Source organism: Aedes albopictus, chromosome 2 (genome assembly GCF_035046485.1).
Source record: "Aedes albopictus strain Foshan chromosome 2, AalbF5, whole genome shotgun sequence".
Lineage (NCBI taxonomy): Eukaryota > Metazoa > Arthropoda > Insecta > Diptera > Culicidae > Aedes > Aedes albopictus.
This window is the reverse complement of record NC_085137.1, coordinates 395,436,215-395,461,190: the sequence shown is the minus strand read 5'-3', so window position 1 is coordinate 395,461,190 and position 24,976 is coordinate 395,436,215. Positions and strand designations below refer to the sequence as shown.

The 24,976-nt window shown below is 40.0% G+C and overlaps 2 protein-coding genes across 5 annotated transcripts in view; both read right to left on the bottom strand.

The window, feature by feature from the left end:
• Positions 1-24,976, bottom strand: part of LOC109413489 (MOG interacting and ectopic P-granules protein 1) — a 33,045-nt gene that overhangs the window by 1,459 nt on the left and 6,610 nt on the right. The window contains exons 2-7 of one of the 4 annotated variants that reach the window (XM_019687170.3): positions 12,274-14,814; positions 11,913-12,206; positions 11,536-11,595; positions 10,998-11,264; positions 10,757-10,936; positions 10,347-10,686 (exon numbers count right to left, since the gene is read on the bottom strand). In XM_019687170.3, coding sequence (XP_019542715.3) covers positions 10,347-10,686; positions 10,757-10,936; positions 10,998-11,264; positions 11,536-11,595; positions 11,913-12,206; positions 12,274-14,715 — 3,583 coding nt within the window. In that variant the 5' untranslated portion in view covers positions 14,716-14,814. The remainder of the gene's footprint in view (positions 1-10,346; positions 10,687-10,756; positions 10,937-10,997; positions 11,265-11,535; positions 11,596-11,912; positions 12,207-12,273; positions 14,815-24,976) is intronic. The other 3 variants (XM_019687172.3, XM_019687171.3, XM_019687173.3) reach the window with 3 other exon arrangements.
• The window catches only part of LOC134286832 (uncharacterized), a 25,439-nt gene continuing 15,265 nt past the window's right edge, over positions 14,803-24,976 (bottom strand). Inside the window, exon 3 of the mRNA XM_062848516.1 lies at positions 14,803-14,814. Coding sequence (XP_062704500.1) covers positions 14,803-14,814 — 12 coding nt within the window. The remainder of the gene's footprint in view (positions 14,815-24,976) is intronic.

The window sequence follows — 24,976 nt, the reverse complement described above, 5'->3', positions numbered from 1 at the left end:
TTGCTTTTTTTTGGAAATATTACATGACATCAATGTGGTATTTGAAAATTACTAGGAAATCACATAGCTTCTATTGGAAAGTCACATAACTTCGCATCTATGTGATATTTTAACATCATTCTGCGGAAACAAACATGCAAACAGTGGATGTAAAAATCAGATGAAAACAATGTGAATTTTTTTTTCAGTGGAATAACAGTCTTTGAAACAATGCTGTTAAACGTCATGAGTATCACGCGAATGTCAAGGTGCTATTCATGACATTCAACAGCAGACAATACCCAGTGGCAGAAAAAAATACTGAGAAAAATCCTCGAAAAAACCCTGGAGGAATCCCATGAGAAATTCCTGAAGGAATTTTTACAGTAATCTCAAGTAAAATAATGTAGGAATCCCTGAAGAAATCTCGGGAGGAATACCAGGAGAAATCCCGGAAACTATTTCTAGAAGGGTCCCTGAAGGAGTTCCGGGAGGAATCTTTAAAAATATTCCAGGAGATAGCTTTAAAGGAATTTCAGGAGAAGTTCCTAAACGGATCTCCGATAAAATAATTTTTAAAAATCTAAGAAGGAATCCCAAAGGTAGGTATACTGGGGAAAATGAGGGAAGCTTGAGATGAATTAACGAAGGAATGACGGAAGACATTTTCAAAGGAATTCCTGAAAGGATCAGGAGGAAACCCAATAGAAAGTCCTAAATATTTCTTGGTACGAATATCTAATAGAATGCCAGAAGAAATCACGGGAAAAATCAATAAAGGGATCTCAGAAGGAATTCCGGAACAAATCTCTAAAAGAATTCCGGGAAAAATCATTGTAAGACTCTTTTTTTAATCTCGGGAGGAATCTCTGAAGGAAATCTAGAAGAAATTAGTGAAGAAAAACCAGGAGGAATTATTGAAATAATTTCGAAATGAATTTCGACAGAAAACCTACACAGATAAATATAATGAGATTTGCACGTCATGTAAGCTTCATTTTAGTCATGTAAACTTAGTATTTGGATGGTTTACATGAAATATCATGTAAATTTGTGTTATATGTCATGTAAACACTCTGAGTCATGCTGAATTACGACATATAATGGAAGTTTACATGATATTTCATGAATTTTACATGATATGTCATGTAAACTTCTGTGATATCCCATACTCCAATTATGTGCATCATATGTCACAGAATTTTACACTCTTTTTTCGATCTGTGTAGGTAGAATCCTGGAGGAATCCCTGATGTAGTTTCACAAACAGTTCGTGGAACAGTGGAGGGAATTCTGGGAGTAATCAATGGAGGATTCCGGGAGGAATCTCTGATGGGATGTCAAAAAATATCCTTGAAGGCGAAAGAATTCTCTAGAGTATCTCCAAAGGTTTCTGGGAGAAATCCCCAACAAAAACTAGTGTAGCTGCAATGAATGATTCCCGACAAGATTCGTTGGAGAAATCGGTGAACAAATTCCTGGAGAAATCTCTGAAGAAATCTAGCGAGGCATTCTGGATGAAATCCCTGGAGGTATACTTGACGCAAACTAAAGAGAAATTTCTAAAGAAATATTGGGAGAAATATACAAAGCAATCACGTGATAAATCAATAGAGGAACCCCGATTTTGTTACCTGAAAAAATACCGGAAGGAGAAATCCCTAGAAGAATCCTGGAAGAAATGAATGAAGGAAACCCTAAAAGAAATCCGGTAAAAATGAATTTGGAACGGTATCAATGAAGGAATTCTGGTAGGGTTTATCCCTACCCAAAGTCAAAAGAAGTCCCTAAAGGGAACCCAGGGGGGGAATCAATAAAAGAATCCCTGAATAAATCTATCGAAACAATGAAGAAAACCCGGGAGAAGTTCCTGAAGGAAGTCCGAAATAATTCCTAAGGGATTCCTGGGAGAAAGCTCAGAATGAATCCTGGAGGAATCCCTGATGCAGTGCAGGGATTTTAACTGTTGTAACATGGTTAGGTCGGTAAAACCACCAAACCCTTGTAAGGGTACTCATACAAGTTGAGTACACTAGAGCAGGGCCCAGCAAGTATCCCATAAGACAATAAAAGATAGTTTCATATCAACCATGAACACACTTAGACGCAGCTAGTTTCGAATACACTTTTAGTTGATAATAAATATTTTCTTTCATTTTTTGCATTTACACAAAAGAGTGAAAAATGTTAGTTCGGGTTCGCCGGTCGAGAAAAAATCTGGGCGCCGACAAGTGAGTCGCGTTCAGTGTATTTCTGTGTGGAATAGACTAAAGGTTTCTGCTCCCTAGTGGAGTGGAGACGCGCGATAGAATTTTCTTTTTGGCTAGTTCTTGCGTCGAAAAGTGGTCGGTTGTTAACGGCGGTTTGTGTATATTGATCCATTGTCAAATCATATCACCAACCATAGGTGACTCCCGGACTGACAATGTACCTTACCCTACTAACAAAAAATTCCTTCCTGAGACAAACGTGGAGATGCAGCGATTCGCGGTCTTTTTAACAACGTTTGTCTTACTAACATTCCCTCCCATCCTCGATGACCGTAAGGACGTGGCCGGCGCCGTTATTGACCTTATTAAAGTTGAGAGCTCTCGACCTGTGTACATTGAGAATAGTAAGCTAGTCCCAAGCCCTATTCATTGGTTCCTTGTGCAATTTCGATTGCTCTGGTCAATCACGGAGTAGCAACTACGAATTGTGCGGTCATCTATGCTCATGCTCATGCTCAACCATGAACACACTTAGACGCCTTTTAATACTGGCTTTAAGAATGGCCCTCTTATCCCGTTTTACTAAATCTTACAGTGGTCGACGAGGAGAAATATTGTTTCTATTTTGTCGCACATTTCACAGCCACCGGTGATTTTATTGCTTTTGGCGTGAATGTTAGCGGCATTTGTGAAATTTTTGTATAGCGTGCTAGTGTTTTTTTTGTTTTGTTCGTTGGAGTGCATCACATCACGACCGCCGGTATATTTTGTGCTTTTGGCGTGATTTTGAATGATTTTTTGTGCGTGCGTATTTTTTGTGCAACGTTTTGTTTTTTGTGCGTGCGCATTTTTGAACGTTTTCGGTCACTTTTGCGTAGTTTATTATTTTTTGCTTCGTGAGGTGTAATTGTTTTTTTTTATGTCCAGTTAGCAAATCTGTCGACATTTTTGTTATTTTTTTTACAATACCCTCTGTACTTTGTGAAGCTTGTGTAAAACAGTGCAGAAAATAGTATAGTTTTACGTAGAATGTTTTTCATTGTGTTTTAATGTTCTGGTGTGTAGTGGGAAATCCATTTTTTTGCCATGTCATTTTTCATGAGGGAGACATGTACTTTTCGTTTTATACATTTTTGTATGTCTTCATATCCCTTTTTATCTCATGATAAAGTAATCAGAGATATTTATTTTTATCCCACACCATTTTGTACATTCTACGATTTGGAATGATTATTCCCTTTTCAACGCGAAGAGTACCTTGTGAGTACCGCTTTGATCAACTGTGGTATGGCACTTGTTGATTTTGTTTACGAAGGAGAAACTACCGCCGAAAGGAATTGTGGCAGCAGTTTATTTATTATGCGGAGTTTTTTTTATCATTTTCGGCAAATTTTTGTGCCTTTTTATCCGATTCGTGGAGGTGATTGATGATAGGTGGAACTGCTGAACTGGATGAGCCAAAGCACATCGATCGACCTACATTAAGTGATGACTAATCGGAGTATCCTGGCCAAAAACTACTTCGTGACTTTTGCAAATAAGTTTCGTTTTGACTGTTTTGTTCCGAAGAGTGAAGGATGGCGAGAGGCACTGAAAGTCAATCGATGGCTTGAAGAAAAGACGACGTTCGACGATCAAACGTGCGGAGGAACACTCCAGGCCTATTATCGTAGCTGTCACCAAGGAAAAGACCTACTCGCTGGGGGTAAAAGATGGTTCGATTTTGCTGAAAGGAGCAGTCCGATGCACTATAGTGATTTTGTTGATTAATAGAAAGGTCAATCATAGTTATCTTAGCTGACTGACATTCAGTTTTCGAGTTTAGTTGATGTGATTTTTGTGCCCATTCATACAAAGATATAGCTATTGTAAAAGCACCATAATTTAGTTAGTTATTGAAAGACCAAACTAAAGGGGGAAGGAGTTGTTGTAACATGGTTAGGTCGGTAAAACCACCAAACCCTTGTAAGGGTACTCATACAAGTTGAGTACACTAGAGCAGGGCCCAGCAAGTATCCCATAAGACAATAAAAGATAGTTTCATATCAACCATGAACACACTTAGACGCCTTTTAATACTGGCTTTAAGAATGGCCCTCTTATCCGGTTTTACTAAATCTTACATTAACCAGCGAAATAATCCCAGCAGTCCGTAGAGGAATCCCGTGAAGAATTAAGTAAGGAATTCAGGGAAAAATTCCAAAACAAATCCTTAAAAAATCCAGGAGAAATCGACGAATAAAACGCCTTGGGATGAAAATCTTGTTAATACAGACAATAATAATAATATTAATAATAATGAATAAATCCCGAGAGGAATCCATGATGGGAACCTAAGAGACATTTTTTAGAAAAAAAAAATCCCTAAAGGAATGCCGTGAGAAATCAATGGATTACTTCTACCGGGTGGAATCTCTGGGAAATACAAGAAAAAAACCGGGAGAAGTACCGGGAGTAGAATACCGGGACGAATCCATGAAATAATTCCGGGAGAACTTCCTGTAGGAATCCTTAGAATAATACTTGGAAGGGGTCCCATGAGGAAACATGAGTGGAATACCTGGAGCAATTCCAGAGGAAATCCCGGAACGAATGCCTGCAGGATTCTCTGACTGAACTACATGATGAGACTTGCTAGGAATCCTAAGAGAAATCATGCAAAACTATCGGGAGGAATAACTGAATCTTTTCTTAGAAAAATCCTCGTGGGAGGCCTTATATGTAGGACTGGAAATCTTTTCAGTACGTGAATCTTAATATAAATACTTGATCGATTTATTAGAAGACGGCTATTCTATCCTTTCACTGAGTCGAGATACTAGCAATAGTATATTAGTTTCACCATAGTGCCACCTGTTGGAAGTATTTCTTACTAATAATTACATTACCGGACTAACGAAGTAGGGTATTGTACCATTTGGGCAGGTGTACCTATTTCGGGCACTAGTCGCTATAACTAAGTCAATTTCAAACCGATTGATTTGAAATTTTGTATATAGTTAGGCAATATCTAACTCTGTACAAAAATTCAAATCAATTGGTTGGAAATTTACTTAGTTATAGCGACAAGTGCCCAAAATAGGTACACCTGCCCAAATGGTACAAGACCCTATTTATTGATATTCTGAACAACTTCTCTGAAGACAATATGCTGAAACATTTTGTGATTCTTAAGATAAAGACTGGACTCGAAAAAAATTAGACACTAAAAATAATGTATAACTTTTGATTGCGTTCACAAAAATAGCTGATTTTTTAACCAGGATTAGCATCTTGTACCGACTTTTCGAACCCTCTAAGCAGAATACCCTCTTCGAATGAGTGTAATCAGTTTCGTACCTTTTAATTCCGCCCTATGTTGCTTATCCTTTGACAGATACGCGTATTTTGACTACCACTTGTAATCTTCCTCAGTGTCAGTTATCCAGTGGATATAGTGCGGAATTAAAAGGTACGAAACTGATTACACTCATTCAAACAGGATTAGCATGTTATGTGTAGTTAATGCCCTAAAAATTTCATCAAAATCGGTTCAGTATTGGCGCAAATATTGTCAATACAAAAAATGTGATTTTGGAAATTTTGGGCTTCCATTTTAAAAATTGTTTAGGCTATAACTTGGTTGTTAGCTCATCAAAACGTCTAAAAATTTGACTGTAAGCAGGCATGAGAATGAGACTTTTTTCTGCTTACCGTTCATCGATACAGGCAGTAAAATAAAAACAAAACAACGGCAGCACCAATACCATCAGACGCCGCGCCGACGGCAGTCAAGCAGACGCTTGATGGTTTTCGCTTCCCCACGAAAATATTTATGAGCAGTCATGCTGAGGCGGGTGATTGCGAAAAATGTCAAATATTTTCAACTGCTAATAACTCACTTGTTTTAATACATAATTTAAATCTATTTGCACACATAGCTAGAGCACACTCCTAGCTTTGTGATGCATGTAAAGAAGTTTGTCTTGAAGCGGTTTGAAATGCAGAAAACGGGAGAGACAGAAATTTTTGTCGTCGTTGTGCTAGAGTACTGGCGCTCTCGCGCTTGGAAACCGTTTCGAGGAAGAAGGCTGCTGGAAAAAAAATGTTATGACATTTATTTTTCGAACAGTTTGAGTTTGGCTGGGCCTGTGATGTTCGTGTGGAAAAATGTCAAATGTACAGCCGGTAATCGTTTTTTTCCAGTACATTTCTCATCCCTGACTGTAAGTTCTTCGAGTAAGTCATAATAAGTGGGGAAAATTTCACTATAATCGGTTCAAAACTTTTTTTAACAATTCAAACAAAAAAACGGGGTTTTCAAATTTTGGGCACTTTTTAACATTTTAAAATCAGTGTGCATTATTTTGACTGTTAGTATTGGCAACACTGTCCCGATTTTTTTTGAAACTTTGACAGTGTAAAATCGTTATGTTAGGCCGTTCGCAATGCTAAAACTCGCCATACAAAATAAAACAGCATTGCGAACGGTCTTAATCTGTTCTCAGTGAAAATTTCAGCCATTTTGATTGAACATTCTAAAAGTTAGAGGCTCTAACTTAGAGCAGTATGAATGTCACTATACCAAAAACCACACCTGCTTATTGTGACATAGTGCTACATATACCTATGGCTATAACTTTTTAAAGGTCAAATCAAATTGAATGAAATTTTGACACAATACATCTACATACATACTTTTTGTACAGAAAAATTGAAATAGGTTCAGTATTTTTGGCTCTACAGTTTTAGGTAAAAAATGTGATATTTTTTGAAGTGTTTGTTTGGCCCAAGATTCTCAAATGGTAAGTCTCTTGTTTTGATGATATCTCCGCCAACACTCAAGCGATTTTAATGAAATTTTTATGGTATTAGCTACACATAATGTACTAATCATGGTCGAAAAATCAGCTATTTTTGTGCACGCAATCAAAAGTTATACATTATTCTTTGTGTCTCATTTTTTTCGAGTCCAGTCTTTAATCACATCAAAAGCACTGTCCTTTAAATAGGACGCTGGGCTGATATAGAATTCAGTGGAAAAAATTGCTTTGAGTATTAATGTCAGAACATGGTTTTCCGGCGAAACTGATAAGGTTTGTACGCGCAGCGCTGCGCTGGATGGATCTCACCCTTTGAGATAGACAATCATTATATCCAAGTCCATGAAGCTTTTCCTCAACACCTTCGAAGACGCATGTCAGATGAAGTAAATAGAGAACAAATAAATTCAAGTGTTCGAGTCGCAGACGAATTGTCTATGGCAGCTATTATTATCGCACAATTAAAAATTAGAAATTAGCAATAAACTTGATCAAAATTGTAGTCGATCATCCTTATGTAGTCTTGGCATAATCAGTAATTCGAGGTGGAGTATAGCCGATGTCTCCACTCATAGCGACCACCTGGCAGTTCGCTGCAGCATCGACTACAATAACAAAAAGCTGCGAGCGGAGGACGGGCGACTGGGCCAAGGCTAAGCCCTCGTAAGTGGCAAATGCCACCATGCAAGTACCCCCTGAGCATGGGAGACCACCGGCGGGCGGCGAGCACGTACTGATGAGGACAGGTGGCGTTTACGGCTGCCAAAGTCGCGTTCAAGGCCGAGATAAGGGCATCTCACCGAACAGTCTTCAGAGATGCTGCAGAGGACACAAGGTCTCCCGCGTCATGATTCCAGTTCTTGATCTCCTTTCGTAGGACCGCTGGACTTGAAGCGGGCGATGAGGGGAAAATCATCGACAATGAACATGCGGAGATTGCAAAATCCTTTCTGACCAAAGTCTACGCTCCATACAAATTTCAAATTTTTTGTATGGACAAAAGTCTACGAAGGGGGGGCTAAGATGGCCAAATTTTGGTCTACGTGGTTTATGAACAGCCCTAATAGGTAGGAAACCGACTTGTTAGCTACCGCGGTAAGCTGAAAAGTATGTACATAGGCTAATGTGCCCAAAAATGGCAAGTGCGTACCGTATTGTGTCACACGATTCGTTTTATATAATCATCAGTACGATACCATCCTTATCAGGGAGGATATAGAGTGCTTCGAAATGCACGGCACTAGGAGCATATGGAGGACGGTTTTGTAACACTAGCCCGAAAGTCACTAGCCCGAATGCCACAAGCCCGAATGTAACACTAGCCCGAATACCACTAGCCCGATTGGTAGCATAAGGTATTTTGGGGAAAACTGATTAACAATTTCATCAGAGATTTTTCCTTCTTTAAGTTATCGGCTATTCTTCCAAGATTTATTGACGCAAATCGTATTATCACCATCATAAGCGTCATAATAAATTTACAGATCCGGCAGAGGTTTTTCCTTCTTTGGAACATACGCTGTTCTTCCGTATTCTATTATTACCAAGATACCAAGATGAATTTCGATTCGGGCTTGTGGTATTCGGGCTAGTGACATTCGGGCTTGTGGCATTCGGGCTAGTGTCTTTCGGGCTAGTGTTACAAAACCGTCCTCCATATGCTCCTAGTGCCGTGCATTTCGAAGCACTCTATATCCTCCCTGATAAGGATGGTATCGTACTGATGATTACACAAAACGAATCGTGTGACACAATACGGTACGCACTTGCCATTTTTGGGCACATTATAATGCTATAGCCTACGTACATACTTTTCAGCTTACCGCGGTAGCTAACAAGCCGGTTTCCTACCTATTGGGGCTGTTCATAAACCACGTAGACCAAAATTTGGCCATCTTAGCCCCCCCCCCCCCTCGTAGACTTTTGTCTACACAAAGATTTGGGGCTAGTGTTATAGAATCATGGAGAACTGTCAATGTGGCCTCAATGGTTAAAAAGGAGCGTGCGTGAGACAGTCTCATCATAGGAACGTAAACCTAACCCGGAGATAGATTTCGAGGTTTGCTTTAGACAGTATCTACCGAGTGCCCGCTTTGTTCGTTTGCCCGCGGTTTGGTATAGTGTGTAATGTGTTTAATTACCTACATGCTTGCTTTTCATAAATGGTGGAGACAGGACTCCGATAAATCTTGTCCAGAGAATATGCAGAAATGTTTTTGATTGGAACGCCGTTTTATCGGGTATTGCTCATACCGTCTTGGAACTACAGAGGAGATGTCACGTGCACTCGAAGAGTTCCAAGGTCAGCTGCAACCAGAAGTGATCTCAGGTTCGTAAGTCGACTACAGATCATGCCGGTGTGATGTGGTCGAATGTCTATCGGCCGTGCGGAAAAGTTCTTGGTATGTCGTCGTAGGTGAAACCCGAGAAACCATCTTGTTAAATCTCGTGTAAAACTTCTAGAAAAAAGCTGATGGCAACGCTCAGAGAAATCCAGAAAGATATTTGGAAGATATCCCGAGATTGGTGAAATCCTAGAAAGAACTCTTGGAAGTCCAACGTAAGAAGCTCCGGAAAACCTATAAAAAAGATCCCAAAAGGAACTGCAGGAGAAACCCTGCGAGGAACTCTGGAAACCAATCGGAAAATTCTTTGAATGACAACCGGGGAGGAATCTTGGGAGGCATCCATTAATAAACAATAAACTCTCAAAGAAATTCTGCAAGAAACTGCAGGAGAAATACAGGAAATAACATCGGACAGCGTGTGATTCCGTGGCGAATTCAGGAAGAAGATTTTAAAGGAAGAATTTAAAAGAATTGCTGAATAAAAAAGTCCTAGAGAAAGAATTTCCGGGTGGAATTCAAAGAAATTACCAAAGGAAATTCCAGATGAAGATACGGAAGAAATCTTCAAATCTTTGCGAAATTGTTATTTTTCCGACATCTGCACTCTAGTAGTGTCTTTTTTTCCCTACCTATCAGAAATTTGAAGTTTTTATCAAAATTTTTATCTCCTTCACAATTACAAAATCTTCAACATTACGCTTCAACACTTAGGTAGTACGGTAGTACTATAAACCGGGTCTATGTCATTTGGCATAAAGTCATTTGGCATAAGGTCGTTTGGCATAAGGTCACTTGGCATAAAGCCATTTGGCATAACGGTCATTTGGCATAATGGACACTTGGCATAATAAAGAAGGGTGCATTTCGATTATGCCAAATGTCCATTATGCCAAATGACCGTTATGCCAAATGGCTTTATGCCAAGTGACCTTATGCCAAACGACCTTATGCCAAATGACTTTATGCCAAATGTCCCGCTCCCCTATAAACCATACTTTTTCACTTACCTATAACATGACTCTCGATTTCGATCGGTTTCGCCGCACCCTTGCTGGTCGGCTGCGGGATGATCGTGATCTCGTCGTTGATCTTCAGGGGTTTCAGTAGAGAATCGTTGCCAACACCACCGCCACCACGCATCGGCAGGGAGCCTCCGCCGGCTGCCGGCTTTTTGTTATCCAGGGCCTTCTTCGCGACCGTGCTGTGCGCCGAGTAAACGTGACTTTCAAACTGTTTGTACATTCCGAATGTGGCCGTACAAACCGTACATTTGTACGAAAGGTGTGCCGGTTTTAGGGTCATGTTGTGATCCCGCGATACGTGGTTCAGCAGCTTCCATTGGTATACCTGAAGGGGGTGGTGAGAAGAATGATTATCACATAGAACCATCTAACATAGATGCATGATGAACACTTACCCGTCCACAAACGGGACAACGTCCGGCATCCTTGCCCTTGTTGGCGGCTTCCTGCATGGAACTCGTCACCAGACCATGCGATCCGAGCAAATGCCGCTCCAGGCCCTGATCGGTGAAGAACCGGTACTGGCACTTCTGACAGTTCAGCGGCGGGCGGTTGTAGATCATCTTGGGGTGAATCTGTTGAGCAAATGTTATGCGTTAATTTCAATTCGTGTTTCCAAGAAATTCAGGAAATTACCTTGACTTTGTGAATCCACTGCATGTGGTTGCGCAGCTGGTCCAGATCCTTGATGTAGCCGTCGCAGATTTCGCACACCACGAAGGCCGTCTTGTTGCCGCCGGCGGGGCTTTGGCCGGGCTTCACGGCGGACGTGCCGGCCGCTTGCAGCTTGGATAGCGCTCCGGCTACGGCCATGTTGGTCGCGTTCGATTGTCGCGGTAGCGGTGTGATGGAGATGCTCGGCTGCTGCGAAGGTTTCATGCCAGGCTTGAGACCCATGGAGTTCTAGTGGATGTGGATGGTTTCGGGGATAACGAGGGATTTGTAATTAGTGACAGGGTTTTTTTTTTGTTTGTATATTGTCATTGCTCTGATTGGCGCTTATATGTATCAACAATTTATGAATAATAAGCTAACATACAAGCATCTGTAGAACAGCATACCAATCAGTGCAATGATTCATAGTTCTTACATATAGTTACACAGTTTTTATACCTTCGCCAGTATGTTTCAACTAAAAAATACAGATCTACTAACTAAACCAAAAGAAACCAACCTGTATAGTCACCGATGCGTTAGAATTGCTTAGAAGAGATCGTCCAACGGCGTTTGGAGTCTTTGTGTGTAGTACGGAAAGTGCGTAAATTTTGTGTACAGTTGTTTTAGATAACATAAACCAGAGAAAGAAACCAAAAAGAAAAAGAAGAAAATAAGAGTTTTTTCTTAGATCGATAGGTTGTCTTAGCTAAAACGAGATTAGTTAATTGTTTCACCACCATAAAATCCTTGTTAAGTGTGTCATGTGTGTGAGTAGCAAAACACCCCAACGCAAAACGGATAATGTCACCACCTCTGTGGAAGGATGATTTTAAAGACCAAATCAAAGAACAAACAAGAACACAAACATAACAACGAAATACACTGGGAATTTACCGGCACAAATTTGTTAGCCGCAGCGGCGATTGCCGCTGCCGAAAGCTGGAAATTATTGGGTATTACCATTCCTCCAGGCGACATGGACGTACGCATCGCCGGATTGGCCGCCGACCGTAGCACACTGGTCGGTGTGGCCGGTGTCAGTGGCTGTGGGCGTCCTCCGCGGGCTCGCAAGGCAGCCGCCTGGGCCGCCGCCGATAGCTGGCTAATGTTGACCGGGTTGATGTTGTTGACGGACTGTACCCGTTGGTTGACCATCGCCAGGTTCTTCTGCTGCTGTGCTGTCATGGCCTGAAGGGGGGAAAGAACATCAATCAAGTATTTGAATCTCATTGATAGAATTCTAAATGTAACTCACCTGATAAGCGGTGGCCGTTCCCACCAGTCCATGTTTCGGCTTGATGCGAGGAATCTTCGCCGGCGGTTCCCAGTCCAGCGGCGGGTTCAGGTTGATCTCCGGTCGGAACTTCTTCGCACAGGCCACCGCATGCCGGGCCAGTTTCGATTTGCCGTTGTCCTCGAACGGACAGTTGGGACACGCGTGATACATCGAGGCCTTCTCCAGGCGGCCCTTGATGTTGTGCATCGCCTCCATGTGGTAGAGGATGTCGTGCGGCGGCCGGGTTTCGTACGAACAGAAGTTACACTTGTAGATGTAGTTGCGCATGTGCGGCGTTTCGTAGTGGTGGGCCATGGCCAGCGCCGATTCCGACTTGAACGGACAGTACTCGCAGCGTTTGATTTCGAACTTGAACGGCCGGTTGTTCTCCTTGCTGAACTCCAGATTCTTGATCAGGGAATTGATGGCCATCTGGGTGCTGGCCGAGGGTTTACCCTCACGATCACGTTTCTTCTTCTGCTGCCTTAGCAGATCGGTCTGTACGTATTCCTGCACCAGGTTGATGCCAATGTTCATAAAGAACTTCCCCAGAGGGTTCTCGAAATAGTTCTCCGATTTCTTCGGATCAGTCTGAGCATTGAGAGAGGTGCCACTTGTACTGGTCAGATCGTCCTTGGCGGGGGTGATGATGTGTTCCTTGATCATCTCGATGTCCGACTTGACTTCCTTGATGAGTACTTTCGTTTTGCCCTCATCGTCCGATGCTTCGTCGTCCGTCGACGTTTCCAGCTCGTCCCAATCATCGTCGTCATCGTTCTTCCGTTTCCGTTTGGACTTTTTCTTCTTTTCCGCTTCGGATTCCACCTCGGCGTCATCGCTGGCGGATGATTTCTTTTCGCCACTCGCTGCCGAACCTTGGCTGTTTTCATCTTCCGCCTTTTCGTCGTCCTTCTCGGATTCCTCCAGTTTCTTACGCATTTCCTTGATCTTGGCTTCCAGCTCACTTACGATATCTCGGAGATTCTCCGGCGGAGGTTTCTCGTAGATGTACGGAACGATGAAGGATGGTGCCTCGAGGACGAACATGTCGTCCGTGAGGGCAGGTAACAGTGGCGTGACCGGAGCCAGTGGAGGCGGGTTGGTTTTCGAAATGAGATTTGCCGCTGCGGCCACCGGGTTTAGGACGCTTCGCGGCGAATTGAAAGAACTGTTCGGGGACATTCCCGTGGGTAGTATCGAGAAAGAACTGTTGGTGGACTTTGGTGTCGTCATCGTGCTTCCGCCGGAACGGTTCATCAGAGTGTTGGTATCGATTATAACCAGGTGGGGTTCCTTCGTGGCGCTGTTCTGATTGCTGGACAGGAGCGACTTCTGGGGTTGCGGCGTTAGCGGAAGTGCACCTTTGAAGGAATTTTGCTGAAGCGATTGATTAATGGATAATCGAGGCTTCTTTGCGGCAGCAATATTCAGTGGATCATCAATTATTTCTTCAATATCGTCATCGTCATCGATATTGGAAATGTTTTGCGGTAGGGTACTCTTACGTACCCTGGAACTTCTCCTCAAGGAGGTATCTTCGACAACCGCCTTTTTCTGACTAGGTGTACTCAGATTTGAATCACCATCTTCATCATCGATCACTACACAGTCTTCCTCTTTATCGCTGAGGATCGTCACATCGCCATCACAATCCCCATTTTGCTGTTTTGCATTACCGCCGTTCGACTTGCTGGACATCGATACTGTGTCGTTCGATTTGGAGTTCCCATCCATGCTATCAGTCGCTACGCTCTTACCAGTATCAACCGGATCATCATCTTCGTTCTCGGAATCGGAGTTAATACTGACCGGTTTGTCACTATCATCATCCACCACTTCGTTATCGTCCGTCTTGTCGGCCACGCTATGACCATTTGTAGATGCATCCACATCCATAGCTTCATCGCCACTCTTTGACTTTGAATCCTCCTCATCCACCAGATTCCCCAAGCTTCCGCCCAAGGGATCGTTCCCATTTTCGCTTACACTTCGGGACTTTCCCTCCCGTCGACCCCCCTCTCCTTCATCCACTTCCATGGACTCAACCGTATCATGATTATCGTTATCCACCCGAACCATTTCCGGGCGGCTTTCCTCCGTTTCCTCATCTGCCGGATCCTGTGAAGTTTCGTCCCCTTCGCCCTCGGTTTGACCGTTGCTGCTGCTGCTGCTAATCGGCTGGGATGTTTGTGAATTTTCGTCCACCTCTTCGCTGCTGCCTTCGCTGGCCTTGCGAACCTTCTTCGCTTCGTCCTGTTTGATGGCATCCGCGCCGGACACAACCTTGGCGATCATGAGTCCACCGCTTGCTGGCTGTTCCTCGCCTTCGTCGGTACCGCCGCCGTTCAGTTCGCCATTTTCTTTGACCACCTCCTTAGACGACGGCGGATGCTCGGCGGCAGCCGCTCCCACTTCGCCCATTTCCTCGACGGCAGCGGACAATGACGACGCCACGATGAACACGGTATGCGGTTCGGGTTCACGCAGTGACTGCCCTGGGTTGGTGATTCAATGAGGATCCTGTTCGGGGTTGGAAGGGGTAAGTTTTGAATTAGAAAACTGTCGGACTCGGGTGAGCAAAATACGATGAAAATATACAATGGCGGTGGGCTTTTTGTGAATCTTGACTATAACTAGGCTAGGTAGAAATAAAGAATGATTAATATTTACTGTACCTAAGGCCTGAAATACACTGGGTCAAATTAGAGTGACTGGAAGGGAGAGTGGCGTCATGTTCCAATTTTGACAGGTCTCCTGCTCGTTTGGAACGGGAATTTGTATGGATTTGACAGATCATCGCTGTTCCAATTTTGACACTGACGCCACTCTCCCTTCCAGTCACTCTAGGTCAAATATTTGACAAGGAAATAAAAGAACATCAGTTTGACACTAAGGGACTGTTCATAAACCACGTAGATCAAAATTTGGCCATCTCAGACACCCCCCCCCCCTTGTAGACTTTTGTCCATACAAAAATTTTAAAATTTGTATGGAGCGTAGACTTCGCCCCCCCCCCCCCCCCCCAAAAAGTCTACATGGTTTATGAACGGCCCCTAATGAAAATTCGATCGAGATGTTTGAGGATTGGTTTCTTTTTAGACAAATATTTGACCCTGTGTAAACAGCTTAACTATTGTACTGACTGTTAAGTAACCGATTGACAAAATGTAAAGGGCAAATGTATCGAGTATAATGTTTTAGGGTGTTCCCATACATGCCCCATGACAGATACAATTCTCGGTCGGTCGAGAAACTGTTCGTAAAAGTCATTTCCTCGACTTCCTTGACACGATACATACACATATGCAAAATAATCAGTAGCAGCTCCCTGATAAAAAAGATCATAGAGATACAACAGAATGTATTGTTACAACACGCTGAAATGAATGGCAGTTACCATGATTTCAATTGTTTAAAACGATAGAGTAACAACAGACCCTATGGTTTTCCACCATAGCATGTATTGTAAATGTCACTTTTACAATAGAAAATGGGGGTTGTTATGTATCTTTACCATAAAAAAATCCAAATTTTCTGGAGCAAATTGAAGTCAACTACCATTCAATTTATGGTGTTTTTATTATTGAAATCTCTAGTGCCATTCATTTTATTGTGCACATATTGTAGTTCCAATACATAATTTTCAGCAGGAAAATACGTACACAATATGATTTGTTGTTGAACAATCAACTTTATCATTATTCAATGGAAGTTTATGGCGATTTAATTGTATATTTTTATCAGGGAGAGGAAGCTCTTAATTAACACCTATCTGAAGAAGACCTCATAGAACACTAGAGCTGAGAAGCCGGCTTTGTCCCAGTGGGGATGTTACACCAAGAAGAAGAATAATGCCCAATTTTTAGGTCTCGTTTATCCTGAACACACGTGCAGGTGCAACTCAAGCTTGTTTCATTACTTCCACTACAAAAAAGGCTTGCGAAAATTGCAGTACCTATAGTTTAACACAAATTTTATACCTAAGGGAACGTCCATAAATTACGTCACGAAAAAAAGTAACTATTTTGAACACCTTTCACCTATATGTCTGACTTATTGTTGTTGTATGAAAACTTCGAAATTTTTTTACGGGTCGTCACACATTTCTTAACTCAGCTTCCGCTGTCCGGCCATTTGGCCAAATGTCGTTTGACCGAACGCCATATGACCGAAAGGGTCGCCAAGCCGAATTATAATCAAATAAATTCAGCTAAGATGAACCAGCCGAGCCTTGGGCTAAAAATCTCATCTCAGAAATGATTTCTTTTCTAACTAGGATGACGTCAGGTATTATCGGCAAGTTTATTCTCTTCGTCAGTTTTTGTCGGCCAAATTTCCTGAATCTTGGTCATATAATTTACAGGGTTGTTACAAAATTTCCAAGATATCATCCGCGAAATTCGCGACGTCTGAAATAAAATCCGCGACTCGGAAAACAAATCCGCGACATGAACATAAATATTCAAATTTCAAATGAAACCAGATAATGAAATGTTTTCAAGAATAGTTTCGTTGTCCCTCTGAAGTTCTCAAAGATAGCAATGAAGAGTGGGAAAGTCTATACTAGGGGTAGGCGGGGTAATATGGACACCCTAAGGTTTTTGCCAACTTTACCTGGCAAGATGTCAAAAAAGTTTAGTTTTTTGATACATGTATCCTTTCAAAGTCTATTTAGCATCTATTGCATAAGAATGTTCACGAAGAAAAATGATTTATCCACTTCAAAAAATGTTATGAAAAATGTTATTTTTTCATGACCGTCTTCAAGCATACGGGGCAGAATGGACACCCCCATGGGGCAATATGGACACCATGAGACATTTACGAATTTCGTACATTATTTAAACCTATAAAGTCATTTCATTACAAAACAACTATTTTGAATGAATAATACGCCGAATGAGTTCATTTTTGTTCAGTTAATTTAAATTCAGGCTGTTTTGGATAAAGCTTCGTTTTTGTCGACATGTACAGCTGTGCCTAGAACAACTATTTTCCACTGCTGTCGTTTTTTGACCAATTTGTTTCACCCTATGTCTACTATAGTGAACATTTAACCGAAAATATACTGAAATCGAAGAATTTGGGTGGTTTGTGATTTAGGTTATATTTTCCCCTTGCCGCTTCTTTCAAAAAGGTGAGTGTCCATTTTGCCCCGGCAGCAGAAGATATTTCCAAACTTGATTTCTGATATAATAAAGAAGAAAATATAAACATGTTAAGCATGTAGATTAGGCCTGTCCAGCTTTTCAAAAATGTTCTCTGATTCTCAAGTCCACCCCCATATTTTGATTGGCATCCTGAAAGAAGTAACTGGTCAAAATTTCAGCCAAATCCATTGAAATTAAGAGGTGCATCAAATCAATTTTGTGTTTTTCGATTATTTTTGAACTTCAAAAAATCATAACTACACTAAAACATGTTAAAACTTAATTCTTTTGACAGAAATTGAAAGCTATACTTGTTTGCTACAACTTCTCCGAACAACGTGTGCCTATAAAATTAAAGGAAACATGTGTAATTATCACATTTGTAATCAGAAAAACCTTAAAAAGTTGATTTTTTGATAGATTTCGTTCTGGAACACCCTAATAAACGTAATAAGTTGGATTTTTCAAACGGCATCATATATTATGTTATTTGCTTCTTTGACACTAATGCTGTAGGAGTTGAGCAAAAATTACTAAAATTCGTGAAAGCCAAATGTGGCCTAAAAACTAGCTTTTCGGGTGCAATCACACTTTGGCGCGCAAAAAGTGGCATCGCGTCAGCACTGATATAATAGCCAACACCTGTCATCACGCTTGTTTGTTATCACCCGTAGTAGGGAGTAGCCTAGGCAAACTACAAGGAAGCAAAGCTACTACGTTCAGTACAATTTCGCGCCACAACGTGATTGCCTCCAAAAAGCTAGTTTTTAGGCCACATTTGGCTTTCCCGAATTTTAATATTTTTTGCTCAACTCCTACAGAATTGGTGTCAAAGAAGCAAATAACCCAAAAACATGAGAGAATATGATGCCGTTTTAAAATATCAAACTTAAAGGGTGATACGGTCAAAATTTGGTCACACAATTTTTTTCATAGCTTTAGACTGCGTACACCAAAACAGCTGATTTTTGTACCAGTAATGCTACATTATATGTAGCTTATACCATAAAATTTTCACCAAAATCGATTGAGTATTGGTTGATATATAGATAAAACCATCGACCTACCTTTTTAAAATTTTGTACAAAGGCGCTCCATAGTAAATTTTCGGAAATTAAAGGTCAGTAAAGCACAATTTTGATTATAGAACTACCAATACTGCTCCGATTTTTATCAAAATTTTACAGTATAGTACTATTATGAAAATATGTTCTTAGTAAAATTTTGAGCCATTTTGTATGAATACTTTCAAAGTTGTAGCAGTTTGAATATGAAAAAAAACTGACCGGGTGCCACTTATGCAAATATAACTTTGTAACGGCTGGATTAAATTGAATGAAATTTTTACACAACATTTTGATATGCATACTGCACATACAGAAAAATTTTCATTGAAATCGGTTAAGTATCTCTGGCTCTATAAATAAAACAGTAAAAATGTGTCAATCCTTTTGGCACAAAATTTTAAAATTGCAGATCTCAGGGTTCAAAAATATCTCCGCAAATACTAGACCGATTTTGATGAACATTTTATGGTACAAGCTAGATATAATGTACCATTACTGATCCAAAATTCAGCTGTTTTGGTGTACGAAATCTGAAGTTATGGAAATAATTGTGTGACCAAATTTTGACTTGACTTGAAAAAATTTGACAAAATTTGACCACCTAAACAAATATAACTTTGTAACGGCTGGATCAAATTGAATGAAATTTTTACACAACATTTTGATATGTATACTTTACATACAGAAAAATTTTCATTAAAATTGGTTCAGTATTTCTGGCTCTATAAATAAAAGAGTAAAAATGTGTTCTTATTTTTTAATCCTCTTTGTCCAAAATTTTCAAATTGCAGTTTTCAGGATTCACAATATCTCCGCAAATACTAAACCGATTTTGATGAAAATTTTATGGTTTAGGCTACATATAATGTACCATTACTGGTCCAAAAATCAGCTGTTTTGGTGCACGCAGTCTCAAGTTATGAAACAAATTGTGTGACCAAATTTTGACCGTATCACCCTTTTTTACGTATATTAGGGTGTTCCAGAACGAAATCTATTAAAAAATCAACTTTTTAAGGTATATCTGATCACAAATGTGATAATTACACATGTTTCCTTCAATTTTATTGGTACACGTTGTTTGGAGAAGTTGTAGCAAACAAGTATAGCTTTCAATTTCTGCCAAAAGAATTAGGTTCTGACATGTTTTAGCGTAGTTATGATTTTTTGAAGTTCAAAAATAGTCGAAAAACACAAAATTGATTTGATGCACCTCTCAATTACAATGGATTTGGCTGAAATTTTGACCAGTTGCTTCTTTCAGGATGCCAATCAAAATATGGAGGTGGACTTGAGAATCAGAGAACATTTTTGAAAAGCTGGACAGGCCTAATGTAGATACAGCAAAACTACTTGCATGTGTTCTAGAAATATCACGTTTTAATCTACCTGCAATAAATTAATCACTAAATCATATTTTAGATGGTGTGAAAATTATAATTTCCATGCACAAAAAACGGAGGACGCAACATTTTCGTGTAAAATCAAGTATAATTTTAATTTCGAATGCTTCTTTCCTGAAACTACGTTTTAGACAAATGGACTATATTCTCCATTCATTAAAAGTTCAAAAAATTCGCATATTTCAAAATATTGAGGGTGTCCATTCTTCCCCGGGTGTCCATATTGCCCCGCCTACCCCTACATTTCAAACTATGTACAGAAAATTTTGATCTCTGGGTTTCAACAACGATTTTTCAATAAGGCCTAATTTTTTGTCAATCTCTGTTTGTGATATTACAGAAAGTGTATTGAGATTTCCAAAGAAAGGAACAACCGTTTCTATCGTTTGTCGGGTGAAGATTACTGAATACCTAATCTCAATATCAACTATTATTGATGAATAGAAATCCTGAGTTACAGTGTGTGATTCTCCCATTCTGGTGAAACAAGTTTCATAAAGTCAACCAGGTTCTTGAGGGATAAGAACCATATGTCAGCTGGCCCAAGATAGGTTTTCCGAGAACTTTGAACAATGAATAAGTAAACTGTAATAGCAGTTTAGTTTGGGCCTTAATTCCGGATATTACACTATATCCTAGAAATGAGCCTATATATACAGAACAAAAAATCTACAACTGAAACTCATCAATTATTTAGAGTTTATTAGGAAAATGATTTCTAGAAAATATTCCGACTTTGGACCCATTTAGACTCGACCCGAATTCGTTATTATCACAGTCGAATTTCACACACGACTTCGCAATGGTTTACAACATGGTATATTTGCTGGAACGCAACTGCGACGCGATTTTAAATTGTTCAAAGCCATACAGCCAAAGCCATTCACGAAATGCGCGACTAAATTCAGACAAATCCGCGAAAATCGCGATCAAATTTGAAGGATCCGCGAAATCCACGTCGTGGCACATAAATCCGCGACAAATCCGCGAAAATCGCGATTTTCGCGAAAACTGCGAAATTCGCGACCTTGTACAGCCCTGTATTAGTCATAAATAATCAAAATTGCATTGCATTCGGTTCATTGAATCCGGAGATATAACAGTTCAAAGTTGGATATAGGATAATTAAACCCTTCTCTAGAATCTTGTTACGTTTGTAAAGTACACACTCAATCCTGAATTGCCTGTTCGGTACTTTTTTGACGAAAATAGAACAGCAGTACGATTTCGGTAGTTTCGGTAATCGATTTAACTGAGGCCCAGTACACCAACTGTCAAAAACGGGTGCAAAAGGTAAACAATCCATTATAGCTGTATTCAGCTGTTCTAATTTCGTCAAAAAAATTACCGAACACGGTATTCAAAATTAAGTGTGTAGTTTTAAGAATTTTCCATGAATTGGAGAATGCAATTCATGGAAAATTCTTCGATAGTTGCATGGAGTCTGTTACGTTTGTAAATTGTTGTGAACATTTTGGCAGTTTATTTTGTATGATATACTATGGTTTGTGCATCTATCTCTTAATTTTAATGCGCATTTGTAGCGCTCCAGTCATTTCAGGCAGCAATCCAGTACAAAACACACAAGCCGTCCCCTAACACGGACATCAAACGGCAGACGGTCTTGTGCTGTTGCCCGAATCTACAAGCCCCCTTAGGATTAGAAATTCCTAGACCAAACACAAGCTATGTAAGCAAGTAAAGTTGCAAACAAAAAGGCAATCCGCCAGAAGAAATACGATCACAGGATTGACTGATGGACCAAGAACAATAATGAAACCTCGTCATCCTGAATTCGGACTTCGTTATCCATATGGATGACTGGGCACAATTTATGTTATGTGTTGCATGTTTGTGGTTAGTGCATTTGTAATGTTCCATGTTTTTCGTGTCCCAGACGTAGGGCCCGATACCGAAAACAAAATGTACATTTATAAGGTTCCAATTTTATTCGTTACATTGCCCCACGTTGGGCGCCACGTAAAATCATGTGACGATCACTGCTATTTCATGCCAAGTTACCGGAAGCTCAGATGAGCCCGTCGCACATTGCTTTCGAGGACTCGATTTTGTAACCTTTTGAACCCGAAAATTGAGTTTAGAAGTTATGAAGTGGCATCGAAAAACTTAGAGGAAATCAGGGCATAATGAACACCCGGGGCGAAATGGACACCCCTTTTTGTGCCGAAGCCGTTGACTTTTATGTTAATTTTTTAATACGTAAGTGCTAATGAACAAGTCATTGTTCTATTTTTCAAAAGTACCATTTATATTCTTCCAAAATAATCAAAATATCATTAAAATTGAAATATGTTTTTCATATGGTGAAATTCATACAGGGTGTTAGGTTCCTGAGTGCAAACATTTTAAAGGGTGTTAGAGGACCATAAATGGAGCAAAAAATTGTTCTACGCATATGGTCAAATCTTAACCGTTACGTAGTTATTGAACTTCCCATGTTTTTGACTCTTATTGCCTTAACTGGCTATAACATGAAAATGGTTAAACTTATCGAAGTTTTTTTACCCATATTCGAAAGATTATTGAATTTTCTATCAAATGGCATCCTTGAATCGATTGGTTTAGTTAAATAACTAAGGTTTCTAAAACAAATAGCTCAAAAGTAGTGTGTTTTAATTTATTTTTGTCAATTGTCTTTTAAAAATGCGTAATAATTTAAAATTCTTTCTTAGGCAAAGATGTGGCCCCTGTTCCACTCTACAATTCGTTCTTTGACATCAAACTTCTATCTCTTATCGTTTTGTTGTAATTTCGATTTTAACATCGCATTTCAGATAATAAATTTGCAACTGTCATGGAAAGCACTTTTTTGCGCATTGTGCCGCACATTTAAATCAAAATTGCAAGAAAACGATAAGAGCTAGACGTTTGGTGTCAAAGAACGAATTGTAGAGTGTAACAGGGGCCACAACTTTGTCTAAGAAAGAATTTTAAATTATTACGCATGTTTCAAAGATAATTGACAAAAACCAATAAAAATACACTATTTTTAGCTGTTTTGCTCTAGAAAACTTAGTTATTTAACTAAACCAATCGATTCAAAGATGCCATTTGATAGAAAATTCAATAATCTTTCGAATAAGGGTAAAAAAACTTCGATAAGTTTGACCATTTTCAAGTTATTGCTAGTTAAGGCAATAAGAGTTAAAAACATGGGAAGTTTAATAACTACGTAACGGTTGAGATTTGACCATATGCGTAGAACATTTTTTTCACCATTAATGGTCCTCTATCACCCTTTAAAAAGTTTGCATTCAGGAACCTAACACCCTGTATAATTTCGAAGCATTAGCAAATAAGGTATTACGAGTGTTCCGAGTGTGTCCATCATAAAAGCCAGTGAATTGTTACCTTATCTACATGTATACGCAGATTTAGCAATGGATGAAGTATCTTATTTTTGATCAGAATTTACTCAAAATAGCGATTTCAATGTTGTATTCAGTGAATCAAAATTCAACCATCGCGCAACAATAATGACAATGTCGCAACCTGTATTTGTTGCGACAATCCACCCAATGCGACATAAGTTTGTCCTAACTTGAAAATAATAGGATTAACATCGTACACCACGAGTTTAGAGATTTTTAAGCCTTGCAATGCGATTTTCGAACGGTACCTTCGAGTCGGTAAACACTGCAACTCTGGTGAAGCTCTATCATCAAACACTTTTGACTTTGGGTTAGTAATAATTGATTATTCACGACTTGAAAAGTACGCAACAAATTTAGCTTCCGTTTTGTCTGCAACAAAAAATTCGAGATCATGTCATTATCTGTTACCAGTAGTGATAAAGAGTCGCGCCTTCTTTGTTGCTTGTTTTGTGCCTCTTTTGTCTGACAATTCTCTTCACTGGTTGTATTCGATTCGGGGCGAAATGAACACATCAACTACGAATGGATGTACTGTACACGCATTGCATACTGTTAGGCGTTTTAGAGAGTTTGGAAAAAAAATCAATCCGATTATTTTAGCCTAAAGTTTATTTAACTAGCATTGATGTTATGTAAACTCGTCTAAGATGAAGTATTATATCTGTGGTTTTGATCCCCGTAGGCAAATTACTTAACTGGTCGATGTAACGAAAGAATTAGCATAAAATATGCGAAAGTGTCCATTTCGCCTTAAAAACAATAAAGACATTCAACCTGTTGTAAATGCAGGGCTGTTACAATATTTCTAAAATATCATCCGCGAAATTCGCGACTTTGGAAATAAAATCCGCGACTCGAAAAACATGTTTTAGGAATAGTTTCGAAAGAAGTTTTTAACGATTTTTCACTAGGGCCACATTTTTCGTCTACCTTTGTTTCTATTACAGAAAACGTAATTGACTTTCCTAAAGCTTCAGGAACAACTATCTCTGAACCTGATACCAGATTTTAAAATTATTTGTGATAAACCATTTTTCTATTAAGTTTCTCACACAAACATGTTATGTTGCTGAGATATCTTAGTATCGATTGAACTCAAGACCAGCTTATTGATGAATTACAGTGTGTTACCCCATTCTGGTGAGACTAGCTTTATAAAGCCAACCACATCCTTGGGGTGGCACTACAATAGCAGAGGATATGTTAGACCGGTGTAGATGTTGAGCATGAGCATGAGCATGAGATGACCGTACAATTCGTAGTTGCTACTCCGTTACTGACCAGAACAGTCAACATTGCACAGGGAACCAAATGGATGGGGCCTGGGTGTAGCTTTTCATCCTCAATGTGCAATTTTGAAGGTTCAAAACTTTAAATTGTCAGTACCGGCGCCGGCCACGTCCTTACGGTCATCGGGGAAAGGAAGGAATGTTGATGTGACATCCGTTGCTACTAGAGACCGTGTGTACCTCCGCATCCCCACGGTTGTCACAGGAAGGAAGTTTGTTAGTGGGAAGGGAAGGGATAGAAAGTTACATAGATCTGGTTTCACATTGGTAAGTGATGTGAGCTATGCAACCCTTGATATGATTTAGTCTTCCGCCAGCCGGCTGTCGGAAGAATACAATAATTTTATTGTATGTTTGTGTATTAAATGTGGGAGTCTA